The sequence below is a fragment of the Gorilla gorilla genome, chromosome 6, assembly GCF_029281585.2.
Source record: "Gorilla gorilla gorilla isolate KB3781 chromosome 6, NHGRI_mGorGor1-v2.1_pri, whole genome shotgun sequence".
Classification (NCBI taxonomy): Eukaryota; Metazoa; Chordata; class Mammalia; order Primates; family Hominidae; genus Gorilla; species Gorilla gorilla.
In genome coordinates this window covers 26275231-26295696 of record NC_073230.2, presented here as the reverse complement: position 1 = coordinate 26295696, position 20466 = coordinate 26275231, and the positions used below count along the sequence as shown (strand labels likewise).

The 20466-nt window shown below is 35.9% G+C and overlaps 1 protein-coding gene across 4 annotated transcripts in view; it reads right to left on the bottom strand.

Annotated features, from left to right (window-relative positions):
- Positions 1-20466, bottom strand: part of HDAC9 (histone deacetylase 9) — an 857715-nt gene that overhangs the window by 154635 nt on the left and 682614 nt on the right. For all 4 annotated transcript variants that reach the window (XM_063708393.1, XM_063708395.1, XM_063708394.1 and 1 more), the window contains 4 exons: positions 19370-19425; positions 19038-19125; positions 13007-13126; positions 12596-12693 (listed from right to left, as the gene is read on the bottom strand). In XM_063708393.1, the coding sequence (XP_063564463.1) occupies positions 12596-12693; positions 13007-13126; positions 19038-19125; positions 19370-19425 (362 nt within the window). The remainder of the gene's footprint in view (positions 1-12595; positions 12694-13006; positions 13127-19037; positions 19126-19369; positions 19426-20466) is intronic.

The following is a 20466-nucleotide window of genomic DNA, read 5'->3' as shown; positions in this document are numbered from 1 at the left end:
GAAGTTTGAGGTCAGTGTGCCAGGATGGTTGCGCGCTGATGAGAGGGCTCTCACTGGATTGCAAACAGCCCTCTCTTGCTGCGTGCACCCATAGCCTTGCCTCGGTGTGTGTGCCTGGAGAGAGAGCAAGGAAGCAAGCTCTCTGGTGTCACTGCTCATAAGGGCATCTACCCTCAAGATTCCCTCTAACCCTAATTGCCACCCACAGGCCCCAGCTCCAAACACCATCACATTGAGGGTTAGGGGTTCAACATACATGTTTTGGGGGAACACAAACATTTAGTCCATAACAGTGCCTAATGAAAAACATACATACTTAAAATGAGCTGAGTATGATCAGATTCTTCTTCTGATCAGAGCTGATATCATGTTCATCACTGGCAAAAATTTGTATAGGGCCTCCTTAATTCCGCTTCGGAAAGGTTAGGAAGCAGAAGCTCAGTTTTGTCTTCCTAATACTGGTCTCCCTGGGTTCCTAATATGGTTCCTTAGGCCCAGACACACATCATCCTAGTGGAGACCTAGGACCCAGTCCACCTGTGCATAACAATACCCAGAAAAGAGTATTGGATAAATGGTTAGCAGGATCATGGATGAAATTGGAACATATTAATGTCAAGTTTACTTAAATAATGCAAAAAATACTCAACTTGTTCTTTCATAACGAGTTAAGTCTGATAGAATCGCTCATGACTTTCCTAACCAAAGGTGATAAATAGGGCAGGAAATAGGACTGGACTCCGTGTCCCTTGGCTTTCATAGCATAACCAGATCTCCTCATCTGAGAGGGGTAAGTGTTGAATAGTTACTAATTCATTTGTATGCATAATCCATTTTACCAGTTGGACCAAAGGCAGAGCAGCAGCCAGACTGGGGAGGATGGAATCCTCAGTAACACCACAGCTGACCCCTCAGGGGGAGACTTCCTCGTTTTTGCTTCTTGTCTTCAAACTGGTTTGGGAGCACTTTTGTGTAACCACTTTGTGAGAGACTCTAGAAGCTGGGATTTAATTTTGTAGAGTCTCCTGAGGCGTCTTTATTCCTCAGGGTGTCAGGACAACTCTCACACCACAGGAGGGTTCCTCACTTATTTCCACTTCAAAGGGGCATTAATAATAATCCTCCTTATTACAGAATCCAACCAGACCTTCTGGTGTGATGATTAATTGGGAGGTGTTGTACTCTTTTTTTTCAGCGTATCATGTGCAATCATTTCAGTCCTTAAAAATAAACGTTCTCTCTAAAAAAAAAAGAAAGAAAAAAGAAAAAAAGGCACAAACAAAAATGTTTTGAAAAGTAATCACTTGTTTAAAAAATGGAAATTGGGGCTTCTGTGTTGTAAGGAATGTATGTGCATAACGGTGAAATTCAACACTGGTAAATGATCTGACTACCTCAAAGTGAAGTTTTTGCCTTCCTACAGTGGCCTTTAACCCTGCCCTTTCCTCCAATCTGAGAAGAGCTGATGTTGATGGAACATATAATGGCCCCTTTCCTGTGTAGTAAAGTCAGCAATAAAGCTTAGTAATTAAGGGTACCAGGGAGGCCCAGCCCAGCAGGCTAGTGGTGTGGCGAACACTTTTAGAACTTCAAACAATATCAAAGTCACTGAGAAACGGGCCTAGCTCAGTTCTGGTTTGAATTAAGCCTCACTTCCACACGCACTTTTCAAATCCAAGCTCAAACAAGAAAGCCAAGGCCTTCTGGATTTCATTAGAGCCAATTATCTTATCTGTTTCATCTCAGGCCTGACCCTAAGGCTGGCAAACAGCTATTCAGTGCATTTGTGTGGTTGTTTGAGAAAGCCTCTAGTCAGCCAATGGCCCGAGGACCTGCTAATTAAAACACCGTTGCCCCCCTGCCTCTAGTGATTAAATATTTTCAAGCTTTTGTAAATAATTTTTCCATTCTTTGCCCCAAGCCTCAAAGGTCCAATACATGCAGTAATTTATTTAGTTTGTCAGAGAATACTGTTGGAAATAGGGTTATAATGGAACCTTTGGAAACTTTTATAAGTCTTCGTACTTCTGAAAGTGACAGTTTATAAACCAGCCAAATGTGTATACTGTTTCTGATGTAATTATGTCCTAATGGCCTTTCTCCTTTTGAAGTGATATAGTCTATAATGGGCTTACATTTTGTCAATAATCATATTTCCTCAAATGTCTACATAAGATCTAGAGTCGGAATTTAATGAGGTCATGTAAGTCCTAGAAATTATCTCAAGGTATATTGCCTTTAAGTTTTTTGTCTGAGGGTGGGTCCCAGTCACAAAGACTAGCTTGGGAAGTCAAGGACTAATCAAACTCTTGCTTGCTCTTTGTGGCAAGGAACTGCTAGGGAACATTATGAATTCTTTCCAGAGCCAACTTCTGAGGAATCGGTGAGTGATATGGTGATACTGCTTCAGAAAAGAAAATATTCAGGGAGGAGAAGAACATTTAGAATTAAAATCATTGAATTAAAAACTTTTCCCAGACCTAATTTATATTCAGAATGATCTGAGCTAAGATAATTATCTCGCAATCAAATTGTGGGCAGAGGGAGGACATGAAGAACTTTGTAGTTCTGAGATCCACTAAAGCCTTCGTAGGCTTGGTACACACCCCAGGAAGCCCACTACGGCCCTTGTGACACAGGGGCTTCACTGCCTCCCAGCTCCTGAGGTTTGCTATGGCCTTGTGTACCACAGTGCACGTGACTCCAAGCAAACTCCTCCTGTAACAAAACACAGACAGAGCAGATGCGCACCCACAGATACCTCTATTCCTTCCAGGCCTGGGCACAGCCATGGAGACTCCTAGCTCTTCTAGCCAATCTGGTCATGTTTTATTGAAGGAAAATAAAAATCAAGGGTTTTGCTTGTTGTTGTTATTGCTCTTTGTGAAGTATTACAAGAACAATTTTCAGCTGGTTCATTAGCTGTATCTAGTATTCACTAACACACCTATGAAAAAGAACTATGAGACCAAACAGCTCTGCTTCTGTTGTTCTTAAAATGACACTTTGGTCTTATCCTAAATAATAAGCTTTTAATAAAAACATCCACCAAAGCAAACAATTAAACAATACATAAAGCACCAGGAGGCAACCTCGTGGTTCAGTTACACTCTGGAGCTATTCCAAAGGAGAACATGTGGGTATTTTATAAGGAACAATACAATTCTCCAAAGTTATTATAAAACAACAAAATTTTAAATTGGGCCACATAAGCCCTTCAAACTTGGTGCAGATTTTATGCTCAGCTCTGACAATGGGAGGATTTCTTTTTCTTCTAAAGTATGTTTACAGACCTGTGCCAAACTCACCCTCTCTCTCCCCTTCCATGTGTATCTTAGAAGAGAGACAAAATAATATTAATTTGTTAATTAAAAAAATTGAGACTAGTAAATTAACAGGTGAGTGAGCCTTCCTTCATATTAATTTTTTTATTCTACATACAATCATTTGATTTTTATTAATTGTCACACCCTCAAAAAACCAAACTAAATAGTATATATTAACAAACTTTTGGCAGACTTCAGCTCTTCTAATAATTTAGAATTTAATCAGTTCATTGAAACTGAGTCAGTAAAATATGACACATGTCAGATTTTATTATCTCTGTTCCTGTCCTTTTCACCTACTATGACGGTGTCATATTTATCGGAAAGGAAGCCATCACTGAATAATTTCTACAATGCTGTTTTCATTTTAGAAGTACTGAAACATAAAAGAATCTACAGTGTCAGAAACTTCTACAAGGGAGGCAACATGGGTATATAAAGCAAAATCAGAGGCCTAATGAGGCAACTCTGGGAGACTTTCTGAAACTAAAAGTACAGAAGGATAAGAAACCCAGATCTCTTCGGGTAATAAAACTTTCAAATTATAAATCTGTGCCTGTTCTATTCTTGCTCTTGGGTTTGAATGAACTCTTCTTCATTTATTTGCTTTTGGCTTCTGTTCCAGTAAAAATGCTCTTTTGTTTCTGAAATTCAGTCCATTTCGGTAACTCCAGCATCACTTTAATTTTAAAAGAGTTAAGAACCAACTAAAAATATACATCCTAGGCGAGCCAACATTTTATTTTCAAGTGCAACAATATGTTTCTTTAATGGGAAAGATAATGTGTACATGTTATTTTCTTGATGGCCTTTCATACAAGTGTTTTGGGATGTAAAATATCTTCAAACTGAGATGCAGATTTACAATTCTGCTGTGCTTAAATGTGGACTGAATAATCTATTTCTCCTCTTCTCTCCACTTTGAAGTTGAGATATGAGTGATAATGGGACAAAGGCCATTTTGGTAAGTCTTTCCCACTAGAAGCTTTGTCGTTCATAAGCTCACCACCCTCCCTATGGCTTTACGACAGTAGTGTTGCTCTTTGGAATAGATGTTTAGATAACCAATACCCAGTACTGCAGTGCCCACAAGAAAGATGGGCAGATTCCTAATGGATACAAGAACAAGCCATTACCCTTCTAGAATAGTGCCAGAAAAGTTTAAATTTCTGCCTAAACGAAACAGATGTTGATTTATAAGTTCCATCTATATGACATCAAATCATTGGGATGAAATATGGAAAATTGAGTCTATCATCCACATGTTTGATGTCATGAAAAGACTTGAACTACTCTCTGAAAGTCCTGCCCATCAGAAAACAGTGTGAACTTCAGCTCTGCATCTCAGATGTAATATCTGAACAGACCTTCAGTTGAGCAAAGTTCTCATGAGTATGATTCCTCCACGTGGGAAAGTCAATATGTAAATTTTAATACTAGTAAGCCATTATATTTATCTAGCTCTCAAAAAAGGGACTATAAATTTATATTTACAGTATATTAAAACAAACATTCAATCTCTTTTTTTCCACATTATTTGTCATCTCAATAAGTCTAGTAGTAGTAAACTTTAGAAGTAAAATCATAGAAAAAGAGGGTAATTGCTCAGTTTCAAAAAAAAATTCACTCTATGACCCAAAGACATTGAAATTTGGTTGAAAAACAGCTGTTCAATGAAGTAAAGGATAAGTAACTTTTAATTGAGCGAGAGCTTTATCTTACCAGTAAATGAAGCAAATTCTAAAATATTCACTAGAACTATGAAGAAAAGTGTGACTCTATAATTTATTAATCATGTTTACCTTCCATTCTGGCCATCTCATATCAGCATTAACTACACGACAATTCCATTATTACTAGATTAGATTATTTAAGTCAATGAATTGATGTAAGCTCCTTGACAGTCCAAAATGTCTGCTATTTCTGGCCTTAAAATGCTCCACAATAATATTTCATAAAAAGATTTCATTTCCTGATATTTCAAAGTATTACACATACATTGAGAGGATTCTGTGCAGGCAAGGGTTATATAATTCAGTGTTTCATCTGCAAAACAAAAACAAATCACTTCTAGGCATACAAATTACCTTTTTCTTAGAAAGAACTTCTAGAGAAAAGAATTAAACATAGATATTCTTTTAATTAGTCCCCATTGTTTGGAAAATTGTTTAATTGCTATACAGATTCCAGAAAATTTTTGGCTTTAGAAGCATTTTAAGGCAGAGAAAAAATATTGTCTTAAAATTTTTATAGCTGATCTGACCTTTTAAAAACAATAAGAAGAAGTAAGTTGTAGCATTTGATCTACTTTAAATAGCTCTTCACTGCAGATATCACTTCCCTTTCAAAACTTCAAGTACTTCAAGATACTTCCTGGACTTTTTACCTGAGCTCTATACTGTCTAATAATATCATATCTCTTTGATGCTTGGCTCAAAAATCAAGTTTGCAAGTTTCCCTAGGAAGACAGGTGTGCATAAGATCAATTTACTCTCAGGGTCAAAGAGCAGAAATTCTAAGGGTATCTAGAGACACACACCTAGAAATTGTAATTTTTTGATGAAAATTGGTACAATATGTTGAACAGATGAGAGAAAAAATGTCCTTAAACTATATTTATTTTTGAAGCTGAAAAGCAGATAGAGCTGACAGCTTTCTCAAATTTATTCCTATGGATTTTTTTTCTTGTGGCCCGCTTTGATAAAACTTTTTGAAACATCTCAACATACTGAAAATAGAGAATGGAATCTGGACAGTGAATAACTGTGGTTCACACTAGCAATAAATTCATATGTATTGCTTTTTATTGAAATAAAACATTAATAGATGAAAATCATTACTGCTTTGTTACTAAGATTGATTGACAAGTTGAGATTGAAGCCCACATCTTCTTTATTAGTCAAGTCTTTCAGAAAGAGAAAATGTGGGCTTGATTTGTGAGGTATGATAAATGGTCTGGGAAAGATGGTAGTAGGGCCAATTTGATATGTACAGTATTTCATATTGGCAAATTGTTTCAAGAAACTCCACCCTCTTTCTCAAACTGTCTTCAACATCCTTGGGAAAATACATGATATCATGAGCTTAATATATTTACTTGTCACTAACAATTGAGAATCCATTGCAAGACTGGGAAGCATCAACCACAGCTCTCATTGACAAATTAAGATCCCAAATCATTTGACATTGTTAAGCATGACTTTTAGATGACAACGAAATCATGCTTTATTTCAAAATTAAATCTAAATGTTCATTTTTCACTATATATTCTATTAAAATTTAATTTGGTATTTTCAAGTTCTATTACTATCCTTTCCACAAAATCTAAATGCATACATAAGAAGAATATTTCTTTTAACAAAGATGAAAACATTTATATCCCCGTTGTAATTAGATTGGTTATTAAAAGGAAAAAAAGAACCAAGGGTTTAATTTGATAGGCTCTCTTACTATGTCAGATGAGGAGAAGACACAAGGAGAAGTGGCTTGGAGATATCAAGGGTAGTGAAAGTCTAAATTTTCAATTTTGGGGCACTTACCAGTTTAGATGTCCAGGCCAAAGTTAAATAGACTAAAATGCATTGCAAAGAATTTTTCGGTATATGATTGTTTTGTTATCCCATACTCTTGACACAGGGACTACAGTTCCTGTATGGTTTGGGACCAACAAAATACTGTCTCCAAAATCACACTTGCTGCCTCAGAAGCCCTGATCACCATATACCAGCTGTGTGACATCAGGAAACCTACCGAAGCTCAAGAAGCGTGGTAACTGCCTGTGGAAAACAAAAGCACCTAACTCAAGGACTTGTAAAGCTTTTAAAAAAAATGAACAACTAGCAAAAATGAAAGCCTCAACGAATACTCTATATTACTATGTTATTATTATTATATTGTTGTTTTTACAATGGTATTATTCTACATTCACTTATCATGAAATTACATTAAAATATTAAAAATAAGAAGAACAAAAAACAAACAAACAAACAGTATTTACTTAGTTGTCATTACCAAAAGAGTGAATGCAAATATTTACTTATGGTCCCATTTTATCTCTTAAATAGAATTTAGAAACCTCTTTTTCAATTTATACATATAACAAGAATATTTAGAAGTTAATCTTCTAAGAATTAGCCAGAATAATGATGATATATTTTATAAAATAAGAATGAGAGAAAAATATATTTAACTTATTTATGTGCCCTGCCCCAAATTATCTACTATAGTTCCAAGGTAAACCCAATCATTCTAAGAAATCTCTAGGCTGACCATTATTGACTTGTCCAAGGAGCACTTGCAGTGTGGATATGACAATAAAAGGTTTTATTTCATTCTGCACTTGAGTTAAATGCCCTTTCTACATTTTTGTCACAAGCAGGGGAGGAATCCCAGGAAGCCATGATTCCTATATTAAAGACTCAGCATCAGGAACAGAATTGCCACTTTGACTGTGAACTAAGAATAGACAGGATATCTGGACAGATTTCCAATCACAATTTTGCATTAATGGACTTTAATTTTGCTTATGTCATTAAAGCAAACAGATATGAACTCAAGACAGGAGAAAGAGATAGAAACTGGGCTGCTTGTATGTGCTCAAATGGTTCAATGGCTTTGACTACGTAGCAAAAACATTAAGCTTCCAAAAATTCCAGTTAATGATATGTCCAAAATATTTTAGTAATGCCTAAATTTAGAAGCACATAGCATTTTGATTAAATACAGATACTACCTACATAAGTCAATAAAATAAAAATAGGTAGTTTTAAATAATAACCCCCAAAATTTTGACTAAATGTGTACTACCTCTACTAGACAACTCTCTCAAAGTCCCCTTTTCAGTTGGCATACTGACAACCTCAGTGCAAGAGAGTCCTTCTGGGTCAGAGTTTTCCCCTGAGATGAACTTCCCTGAAGAGCTGATATGTACAGATTCATTGTCTATTGAAAATATGCATCAATAACAAATATTAATTAAGGTAGCCACATACTACAACATACTGACATGAAAAGATGATATTTAAAATTAGAACTTGTTTGCATCTAAAGAACCCAGATCAAGAGCTCTATGATCTTTCTTTAGCTAGTCCTCAGTATATGCCAAATGGGTCATTTTAATTATTTCATTAAAACCTGCTAAATTTAAGGGGCTTATATTTCTTTCCTTGAAATTAAAAGGGGCTACATAGGAATTGTTCTCCATTCACTCATTTGTTTATTTATTTAATAAAACAGGCATAATTTCAAGGACTACTAAAATCTTATTCGTTGGAAATTGCTACTTATTTTTTAAACATTTGAAGATATTTTTCTCAGATTTAAACAGAAGCATGAGATTCATAATTGTCTCTTGCCCACTATAAACAAACCACTTAAATGGTCTGACATAAATAATCACTTTAACATTTGCAGTACTCTTAAAAGAATTAGTCTTTAGAAAATATAGTGTGCCCAATCCTCATCAATGGACTGTAGAGAGTATAAAACCATTGGAACATCCTTTTGAAATGATTGAAACAGAGATTCCTTAGCAGGCATTCAGCAAAAGATTTGTTCAATAAAGACAAGTCTGACATTCTTATAACAAAATGAATAGATGTTCAGAGTTCTTTGTAGAGCATAGTTTTTAAGAAGCCAAGGTAGTTCCCTCAGACTTTTGCTAGGTTCGCTTAATACCTGAGCTTGACAATGCTCTCATTGACAACATTATTCCCTCTTTCTTCTCTGATTCATTCATTCATTCATTGACTCATTCAACCAAATATTATTGAATAGCTCTTCTCTGCCATGTTGTTCGCTAGGCATTTGTGCCTTAGGTTGGGAGGCTATGCGGGCATGAAGGTCTTACACTTTGGTAAAAAGTCACTGTGCTTTATTACTCCTGAGTATTTTAAGTCATAAACAGAAGAGAGTCGCAACGTGGTGTGACAAAAGGAGCATATCACAAACTAAGTTCAAATTACTGCCCTTCCAATTAGTAGTTCCGTGACTTATATAAAGCACTTAAGAATTAGCCATAATGTCTATAAAGTTTCTAATCTAGGACCTGGCATGTAAGACCCCAATAAAAATAGTCATAATTATTTTATACAATGGCAACCTCGGAAATATATTTTAGTTGAACATAAAAGATATTTGATACTGAATATTTTAAGAATTCTCGTGAAGAATCTTTTAAGTATACCCTTCAATTATTTCAGAGATGAATGATAACTGCTTGGAAGAAATAACTAGTCATTTGAAATAATTTAGTTATTCTATTATATTTTTTAAATTCTATTTAAAGCTTAGAGTAAATGTGAAATCTTTGGTTTGTCTATGATTTTTTTGCTATAGAAAAAGCACATAATAGAAACCATGAAGGCAATATATGTGACAAATTTTGGCTAGTAAAATAAGCAGCAATCTTATATCCCACCATAAATGTAGCTTCACAGGGAGAGAGATTTTCCTTCAAAAGATACTTTTAAGAGTCCAGAAACAATTAAAAACTAAGAGAAAAGAAAAGGCATCATTTACTCTTTCCCCCACCTCCATTTCCTGCACCCACACACAGATGCCGGAAAGATCTTCTGGTTCAATACTAGGAAACAAGAAGTGTATTAAGGATAAGCTTAGAAAATAATACTACATTAAAAATTATTTGCAGTCTATCTGACTAAGCCCAAATTGACAAAGGAGTATATACATATATAGATGGGCTATCCTTTGCCTGCATAAGAGTTTACAAAATATGATTCATTTTCTTTCTACCAATCCCACCTCATGTCCTTGAGCCAATACAGAAAGATCATTTCATGGCTCCATGCATTTCACAGTTCACTCTCTCTGCCCAGTCAGTATGAATACCCCCGACTCCAACTCCTCTTCTCCCCTTGAAAGTTCCCACTCATCTTTAGAAGCACAGGTTGAACAATACTTGAGGAAACCTTTCCTGAAACCATTGAGGACAAGTTAATCATTTTATCTGCTCTGAGCGCTTCTGTTCTCTAGAATAATATGTATGACATATATTATGATCCCTGAAAGTAACAACAGCTCTGAATTCCAAGTGCTTACCACAGTGCCCAGCATATAATATGTGTTCAGTGATGGTTTTTGAAATGAATGACTTACCTGTTTGACCTAGCCGTAACAAATTCACAAGTACTTCTGGTCATAAATGATGAATAGCAGACAGGCCATAGTTCAAAATGGCAGGATTCTTATAAATTAAATCTGGTTCTTAAATAAATATGGACATTGAAAGCCAGAAATTTACATTTCTGCATCCTAGCTAGATAATGCCACTTCTCTAATTAAACTCAAGTAATGGAGATACACTGGGAAGCTTAGAAAAGTTTGCTAATATAAAGTGTCCACCTTCCAGGCAAAGAGAAGGCGCCATTCTGAGAATAGTCAACCCCATTCAGGAGTACTTCATTCATTTACCATTTAAATCACAAAACAATATGTGCACTTAATATCTGCGTTTACATTATTTAATGGAATGGTTGTGTTCAAAGAGGTTCTTTAGAAAAAAATCTCATCCACCACTCACTTTGTGATGGGAAAACAAAGGCACAAAATAGAAGTTGCCTTTCATTGCTGTGCATACATGATTTATTTTTATATAAAGCTATAGTACCCCAAATGGAATTATGATAATTTTAAAAATCTATGAATTCTGCATCAAAGATAATGGATATGATTATATGAGATAGTAAGGTTGAGAATTTAATGTGTATTTAACATGAATTTAATGTGTATCATGCAAGTTACCAGGTTAACTTGGGAGGCAGACAAATAAATTCATATGTGATATAATATTGAAGTCTATTATCCTGTTAAAGTTCCTACAAGATATTAATAATGTTTGTGAAATTTGCAAATGTAATGGTATTTGTGATGTTGAAAAAGAGAATTCATAATATTAAAACTTCTATTTTTTAACATAATTTTTTATTTTGCTCCTAATTAAAGCAAAATATCTTCACAATCAGCCCAAGTTTACGGTAGAAAATTTTATTCCAGCCATTTTTTTCTACAACATTGTAGATATCTTTGTGTATATTTTTTCCCAAAGTACACATTCCAGAATGTGGGTAGAATTTTCCTTTGTATCTTGAATGCCAAGCCAAACATATTTATTTTAAATGTATTTTTTAAATAGCTATTTTTCTATCATTTTTCCTGGACCTGCTTTCTCATGAGAAATGAACTTCAAATAAGACAACGAAGTATGCATGACACACAGGACAACAGAAACCCACCAAAACTTCATTAATTAAAAAATTTCCCTATTATTTCCATAAGTTTCAAACATAGGATATCAACAGGATTTTCTTCATGGGAACTTATAAATGGCAAATTTCAAAACTATGAACACATGTAAGTTTTTTTCATGTGGTTGTTTTGCTTTCAACTAAATAAAAAATTCGAGAAATTATGCATTACCAATAGGCTAAAACCTCTTCCAAAAATCTTGCAAGGGAGGCTCCTCAGGTTGAATTAACTAGACTCATTGGCTTCTGAAAAAAGACTAATGTTTAAACTACAAACTAATATTTTCTTAATTCCAGAGAAGAAATGCTCATTTTTAAAATTCTCTCAAAGAGAAGACTTTAATTTGTTTTTTCTTATTTATATTAATATTTAGTTATTTGCTTAGACAAAAGCAGAATGCTATGTGAATACACTGTACTTAATGTTACATTTTGTAGATTTTGTTCCAGAGAAACTGGAAGCAACCAATTAATTAGTTAATGTTTTCATGTGAAAGGAAAACTATACAAAAGTCATTTACCCTACCATCAAATGAGATTGCCTTGGCCAATGTCATCAAAATGAGTGAGCTCCCCAGAACTAGGAATGCTAAATGGTGCTATGTAAAAAAGGGATTCTGTAGTCCAATGAAGTTTGAGAAATGCTTGTTCAACAAAATCAAATAGGTAATGAAGGACTTCTCAGGGCAATGAATATGCTAATGTCTACTGTAAAAACCACATCATATGTTAAAATAGGCAGAATTTTCCAGAGAGAACTATTTAATAATAAAATATTTTTTTCTCCTTATTTGGGAGGGAAGGGGGAAAATGGGCCATTGGCCAATATACCTGTATAATCAAAACCAGGTCTTGATATATCTTTTCTTCTTATACATATTCTTATGTGGCTTTGAGCGATAATTTACCTTAATTAGACATTTACATTTCTATTCCATATTTGGTGTCATTTCAATGGACATTTATTTTCCAATTTGCCACTTTCAGAGAGAAAGAAGTACCAACCTGAATGCTTCAAGGTACTCAACATCTCCCATGGGAGGATCAAGGCCACCTGTCCAGGCAATATTTATATTGTACCCTTCTCCAAGGCCTGTTCCAACCTGGGAAGAGAAAGACACACCACGGTGGGCAGAGAAGAGGGCAAATGGAAGAAAGCAAGAAGAGAGGAAAACAAGCACATGGGAGCTCTTGAAATAAACATCAAACAACACATCAAATCAGCCCAACCTTCCCCGACAAACAGTGCTCTGGGTTATGCACTTGTTCTGCACTGGTTCTTGGTCCCATGGGACAATTCAGTAATCTCATGTAATTTAAAACACCAGCAAAGGACAAGAAAATTAGGGGTAATCATGCAATGCAATTACCCGAAAGATACAAATAAAAGTGGGGCTCTAAAGAAATAAACCGAACCTCATTTGGGGCTCCACTGCCAGGGAAAAAGTTCCCTTCATCATAGCGATGGAGTGAAATGTACAGGATGCTGGGGTCAGCATAAAAGGCCTGCTGGGTACCGTTTCCATGGTGAACATCCTACAGGGAAATGAAAACAGACGACAAATACAGTCATGTCTAACTTTGTGTGGAGACAACCTTTCTGATTTCTAGTTCCCTGTCTTTCTACCACTTTCTTTCTCATTTTCTGTCTTCTCACTACGTTCCTCTTTTCTTTCTCCCTTTCAGCCTGCTTCCACACCACCCCCTTTACTTCCTGAACTTTCAGGCAAATTACCCTTTAATGCACTCATTTTTTAAACTGGCTTCTAAAAATCAGGAAACCACAGCGAGCATGCCCTGGAGACTCCAGATGAGCAGTCATTGAGAAAGCCCAGTCCTTTGGTACAATTAGATATTTATACACCGGCTCTTTGTACTCTTTGCTTCAGTGATGGAATCTTGCATCCTGTTTTATGGAGGAATTTTATGACTTATTAACTGCCAACAGTTCATAACCCCCCAGGCTTAATTAACTAGCCTCATTGGCCTCTGAAAAAAGACTAATGTTTAAACTAAACTACAAACTAGTATTTTGCAGAAGGATCTATGGCTTACAGAGCATTTTCGCAATTCTTGACAGAACACTAAACATACGTGTATGCATTGATTTGCCAAGTCCCACCATTAAGGTCAAAGGCTTTGCAACCAGCTGAATAAATTGGCTTTCTTGAAGCGTTCAGTTCAGTTAGCAATCCCTCCGCAGTTAGAATCACTTCAAAAGAGAAGCCAGATGCAAAAAAACTTCATACTTCATTTTCATAAAACGGTAACACAAGAGTCGAAGACACAGGAGCATGAGCTCATTAGCTCTTAAATCATTTGGGCCAAAGCAGAAAGATGGCATGGGGTTTTATGCAATCTTGTGCAATCTGCCTAATTTTAATATCATATCATAGCTTTCTTTACAGCCTCCTTCCTGCTCTTTTTTCCTTTCCCTACACCAGTCCTCTTTCCCACTCCAAAGAAAAAAAAAAAAAAGCCTGATATAAAACTTGACAGTTCTTTTTTCTCACTGTTTTATGATACAGATACGTGCCACAATTGATATAAGAAATGAAAAAGTCAATAGAACTAATAGCATTATTTTAAATGCCTTCACTGAAAGACCTCAAGTGTAAAAAAAAAAAAACCTCAATTAATATGCTTCATAATATCTTCTGACCAAAAAAAAAAAAAAGAGCCACTCCAAAAGTGGATAATTTATGTATTTGTATTCAATAGAATATTACTGCTATACTTTAAACATACATAGTTTCTGGTTCTGTTATTTAAAAGTTTTAAAACTTGTAACTATACACTTACTTTATATTAGCAAGATATAGAATCATGCTATTTTCAACAATGATTTCTACAATTTTTAAGTCAGGCACTATATAAATATCTGGTATGGATTATTAGGTAAACTGAGGCTCAGAGAGTTTCAGTTACTAAGACTATACAGGAAATAAGTTGCAAGACTGGGTCTTGAATCTACTTCCTATTCCAAAGGCCAAACTCTTAACAATTATACAGTTAACTGAAACTTACATTCATAATCTGTTTGATCCTCTTGGCAAACCTGTGAGATGGGTTGTCAGTCATTATTGCTCCATAGGAGATTTATATGACCTGTCTTCATGCCAATCTCCAGCCCAGTACTCCTTCACTAGACACTATCATAGCCTTCTTTTGGTGAATTCTGAAAACCTGCATTGATCTTGCCATCCACGGTGTAGACATACAATAATCCTTTCCCCTTTTTGAATGGTACACATATCCAAAATTAAGAAATCATAATGTTGGGGCACATACACATCATCCCAGAAAGTTGTTTCAGGTAAAGACATACATCATCAGGAAAAAAAATAACTTAGTCAAATTATATCAATTCCTGGATTTCTGAATATCCCAAGGAAAGGAAGGAGGAGACAAAGAAACTATTTTCCTGTATGTAAACAAGGGTGAAACAATTAAAGCCACAATGTCTTTTGTGTTTGTTACTGGATATCTAGAAAATGGACAAATAAAATATTTTGAAAAACAACATTAAGGGGATATTTGTATTTCCCCTATACAATAGTAATTTTAGTCAGTTCTAAGACACATTTGGTTTGAGCATAAATGCATCCACAATTTGAACAGCAGAAAAATATTGCTTTGATTACTTTTGTTTCTCTGGGGACACTGTACATGTTTACTTAAAACAATCAAATATAAAATGATATGTTCTCTCAGATATAAAATTATTTGTTCTTGAAAAATCTGTTGGGTACTTACTAGTGCATAAATTTCTGAGTAAGAAATAAAATCCTGTTCACAGCATAATAAGATTTTCAATAGACATCATTATTAAAATACATAAATCCATTCTAATGGGGCAATTCTTGATTCTGTATTCATATTCACCAAATATTTAGTGATAAAGGTTAAATTCAATTATGTCTTTTGTTTGGGGGAACAACTCACAGTATAGCCTTACGAATATCATTTTTTTAAGGCTGGGCATGGTGACTCACGCCTGTAATCCCAGCACTTTGGGAGGCCGAGATGGGCGGATCACCTGAGGTTGGGAAATCGAGACCAGCCTGACCTACATGGAGAAACCCCGTCTCTACTAAAAATCCAAAAATTAGCTGGGTATGGTGGCGCATGCCTGTAATCCCAGCTACTCGGGAGGCTGAGGCAGGAGAATCGCTTGAACCTGGGAGGTAGAGGTTGCGGTGAGCCGAGATCGTGCCATTGCACTCCAGCCTGGGCAACAAGAGCGAAACTCCGTCTCAAGAAAAAAAATATATATATATCATTTTTTTGTTTGTTTTCCTTGCTGTAAAATATTCATACAAAGTACTGATTGGTCAGGTATGATCTAAAGCTTGTTTCTGCATGGCAACACATATACAATAAACTCAGATATGAAAATTATTGGTGATTGTGAGAAATTACTATAGAAATGAAATAAAATGAAACATTAAAACTCCCAAAATAGACCTTGTATCTAAGATATGTGGGGAAATGCTGAAAAATCATTTAAATATTTTACTGGTTAAAAAGCATACTGCAAACATTGATGCTGTACAAGGATTTAGAACCTGTATATTTTCACTATTATGTTAAAATAACTTTGAGTAACCTTGAATAAATCATATATTCTACCAGCTAATTTTATCACTCCTAGTTACTTAGTATAGGGACTTGTAATAAAGATCTAAATGTACGTGATCAACAACGCAATTTCCCCAAATCTAAGGACATTTGAATTAACTTTCCTTTTACAAAGACAGCTTAAAAAGTACTACTGTCAAAATAAAAGTCACATTACCTAAAAGCTACCTGAGTCATACAGTCTTACTTGTAGGACAAGTTAATCCCCTAAACACAATGGTCAGTCTCTTGCAAGTTGAAAACCAAGTACACCTGCTCCCTTTCCACACCAGTCTGAATATGTTTGGGATCTGCCTCAGAAAGGAACATGGAATAAATGAGCTCCACAGATCAACTAGAATCATTCTTGCCTAAAATACTCAACGCTGCTGAATTTGGCTGTGACCCAAAGTAGTAGGCAAATTAGAACTCTAGCTCTGTATTTACTAAGCATATAAAGATGCTGAAACTGCTGGACAAAGGAGTACCTTTACCATCTATTGGCGCTGTAATTTGTGGAGTTAGTTCACACCCCCCAGCTAACATTAATGACTTTGGATTTGCAGGAATAACTTTTTGTTGTTCTTTTATTGGCTATGGAAAAGCCATCTATTGGCTTTTTCATTGCTAACTTGCAGAATAGACCTGTCAGCCAGGGAGAACGGATGTCTCAAGGCCACGTGGCACTTTAAAACTTCCTTCTCAGCAGCTGGAAGAAACAGGAATTTCCTCAAAGTAGCCCTGCAGCTGCAGAATTTGGAAGACTTGAAAGTAAGAATATGTGGGCTGGTGGTGATCTCAGAGGCAACCCTTTGGACAGAACTCCATATATTTAGAGAATTTGAAACAAAAACTTCTCATCTACTACAGCCTGTTGGGAAATCAGTATCCTTTCTGATTGGATAATGGAGCAAATACATAATCAAAGGCCAGGAAGCTTACAGGAAACTCCTTGGAGCTACCAAGTAACTTATTTTATAAATTGTATCAGATTTTTCCAGCAGTCTTTTATTCCTATACTGTATTACTGTACAAAAACAAAACTTTACATATACATCCTCTGAAATACAAAGTATCCATTTATCACAAGGGAGGCATTTTAGCTTTCAAGTCTCTTGTACAATTCACTACTTTTGAGTCTAGATATCACAAATGTGTTTTCAAAGGGGACTCCTAACAGTTTTTGACTATCCTCCTAGAACCTTAAAATGGTAGCAGAGGAGATTCTTTAGAAAGTAAACACTAAAAGATCCCTAAGGATAGGACAAACTGTTGACCAATCACCTTCTTACATAATTTTGACAAATTTAGAGAGCTTAGAAAAATTCTTTCCCTACAATCTCTGCTCTTTATCTGCTTTTCTTAAGTTTCTGGCTTATCTTCCTGGCATAGAACTTACAGAAAGAGGAGCATACTATTTTTAAAGTTTTAATATCTTACAAATTATGCAGAACAGCAATTATTAATTACTTTAGCTGTCATTTTGCATATAAATGAGAAAATGGGTACTGATGTCTTGATTTTTGTAAAATTGTAACATCTTGCTGCTGTAGTATATCTAGGCCTTCGACACATTTCTTTAATGGTGAACTATGCCTGACATTGAGACTCAGGCGTGTTTGGAAAATACATGGATAGTTAGCTTTCAATATTCTTCTCTCCAAAGTGCTTGCAGGAATGCTTCAATATAGTCTGTGAAAAATACCCATTCCAACGAAGCACAACAAATGGGTATCGTTCTTCCATTTCTTTTATCTTCGTTTTAACTTAACTAAGCATTTCTTCACATGGCTTTGTTTGTGCTCTCTCAACCCTTTGGTGTGCCTGCTTAACTGAATTCGAAGGCTGGAGGGCGAGGCCGTGACTTCCAATAAGATTTAATTATGAGTGCAGATATGAACAAGATTTAGACTATTAAGGCTTGCACTTCAAAAAAAATTAGCATATTTTGCCTTTAAATCTTTTATCACCTGCAAAAATTAATTAAGTGCAGATGTACCAGGTTCGGTTTGGATGCCAGGGTTCATTTCCTGTCTATGCTTTCTCAGACAACCTATTACACCTCCTCGAGAACTGGAGGCAAACCGAAAACGGGGCTCATAAATCACCATTCACTTCTCTTTCGCCCTTTCCTGGGTTGGTCCTTTTTGTATGGGGCAGATCTCCAGCTCATTATTCATGAATATACTGTGGACAATATGCCAAGTGTCATCTGCTTTTAAACAAACCATTTGTTAGACAAATTCTAACTTTATTGTGTAAGAATGCATCATGTTAAAATACAAGACTAATCTAATGCCTCTAACTTTCAATCACTCACGGTTCCTGCAGAGAATCATCGCACACTGGCATCTGAGATTGGAGATCTTTTCAGTAAGAGTGACATGCCGACTTGTTTTAATAATATCACTGTTGCACAACAAGCAACATGATTTCTAACCAGGGGAAGTGGCCAATTGGTTACCAAAGCAACAGCATTCTTTCCAGCACATCTGACTATTGAGTCTATATTCTGTAGGGAAAAGTAAATTCAGGTTCTGTTGGGTTATTTTAACTGTGGAAGTATCAATTCATTTAAGGATCATAAAAGTTGCCCTGATCTGCGCCTTCTTCTCATTAAATTGCAGTTAACACCATGAAAGTGAAACGTGAATGTTTATGGTTTCAGAACTGCAATCCTGAGTTTAATGAGTTTCCACATTCAAAGGAAAACACACCCTTCAGTTGTTTGCAAGTGCTAAAAGCAAGACAACCTAACAGAGAAATACAAATCCACTCCCCTTTATCTAGAATCACTGAAAATGCAGCTCTGGCCAGGAATACATACCAGATCTACAATCAATATCTTGCTTATATTTAGTTGGTCTCTCAAGTATTTGGCGGTAATTGCAACTGAATTAAAAAAGCAGAACCCCCTGCGGAATAGAGAAGAACAGAGAAATAAGAAAGCAAATCATCCAGGAAAACCATTATAAATAATGTTCAGAGCATTTTTTTAAATGCTATATGATCTCTGAAGCCATAAATCTGCTTCTGGGAGTACCTCGCAAGATTTTTCAGTCCATCTGCTAACAATTAGAGGCTTCAGAAACATGCACGGGGCAGGTGACCGCCAGGAACCGTGGTGCTTGGAGATGGGCAACAGTCCCTGGTACTTACATGGCTGTGGATTCTTCAGCGTGATGGCCAGGGGGCCTCACAACAGCAAACCCATTCTGTGAAAACAAGACAGGTTTTCAATGGTCAGATATAATGGAGAGGGTAGGAGAGGGATTGCTTGGATCTCCAGGCACAACAGTGCCTCAGGCACACACACACAAAACTGAAGTCTCATATGCTTCCGAGATTGTTTTTGTTCCCCCATTGCCAGTCATAGAATGAAGAGAAATAACACATATGATCACATTTTCTCAGATCATGTCCCAAAAGAAGGCTCCGAGTCAGGGGAAGGGCAGGATTTGGGGAGTTGCACCTAGCTGGCAAACATGCATGTCAGCTGTTAAACTAGCATGATTCATTTTCAAGAACAACTTCTTATTTTATGACATCAACATCCTACAAAGGGAGAAGAAATTCACTCTTGGTGCAGGTTTGGGTCAAAGTTTGGAAAGACCAGAGAAGATCCAAAGTGAAAATTCTTTAACTGGATCTCCTTGATGGTTATTTACACTCCAATGTCAGTAAAATGATAAATTTACACTCACACACTCACATAGACACAAAAGAAATCCCAGAAAGGTGAAAAAGAGAACAATGGAAAGCCCACATTTCTTCCAGTCTATAAATTTAGCTTGGATGACCGCCAAGACTTGCAACTTTATTGGATTCCCTAAGTCAATTTCTAGCCTGCGTTCTGGAATTTTATAAAGAATTCCAGGGCTGAGAAGCAAGCAGATCTATCCATGATCAAGAAATGCCTTAACCTCCAGATTAGTTGGAATGCATCACGGAAAGCTGAAGTAACTCCGGCATGAAGGCAGAGAACTATAAATCCTTGCAAAGCCAGCATGCTCAGAAAAGTTGGGTTGTTTGACGTGAAGTAATCATTTATCACATGGTTCATACCACCTTTCACTTAACTATGGTTCAAGTAACATGCTCAAAAGAGCATGTTAATGCTGTTTTATACACAATCCTAAAACTTTTGAAATAATTTCAACATACCCCAAGGACTTTTTTTCAAAACTTTTACTGCATATATAAAAATATTGAGAAAACTAATCTATTCTCTAGGTCTTTAAACATACACACATTTT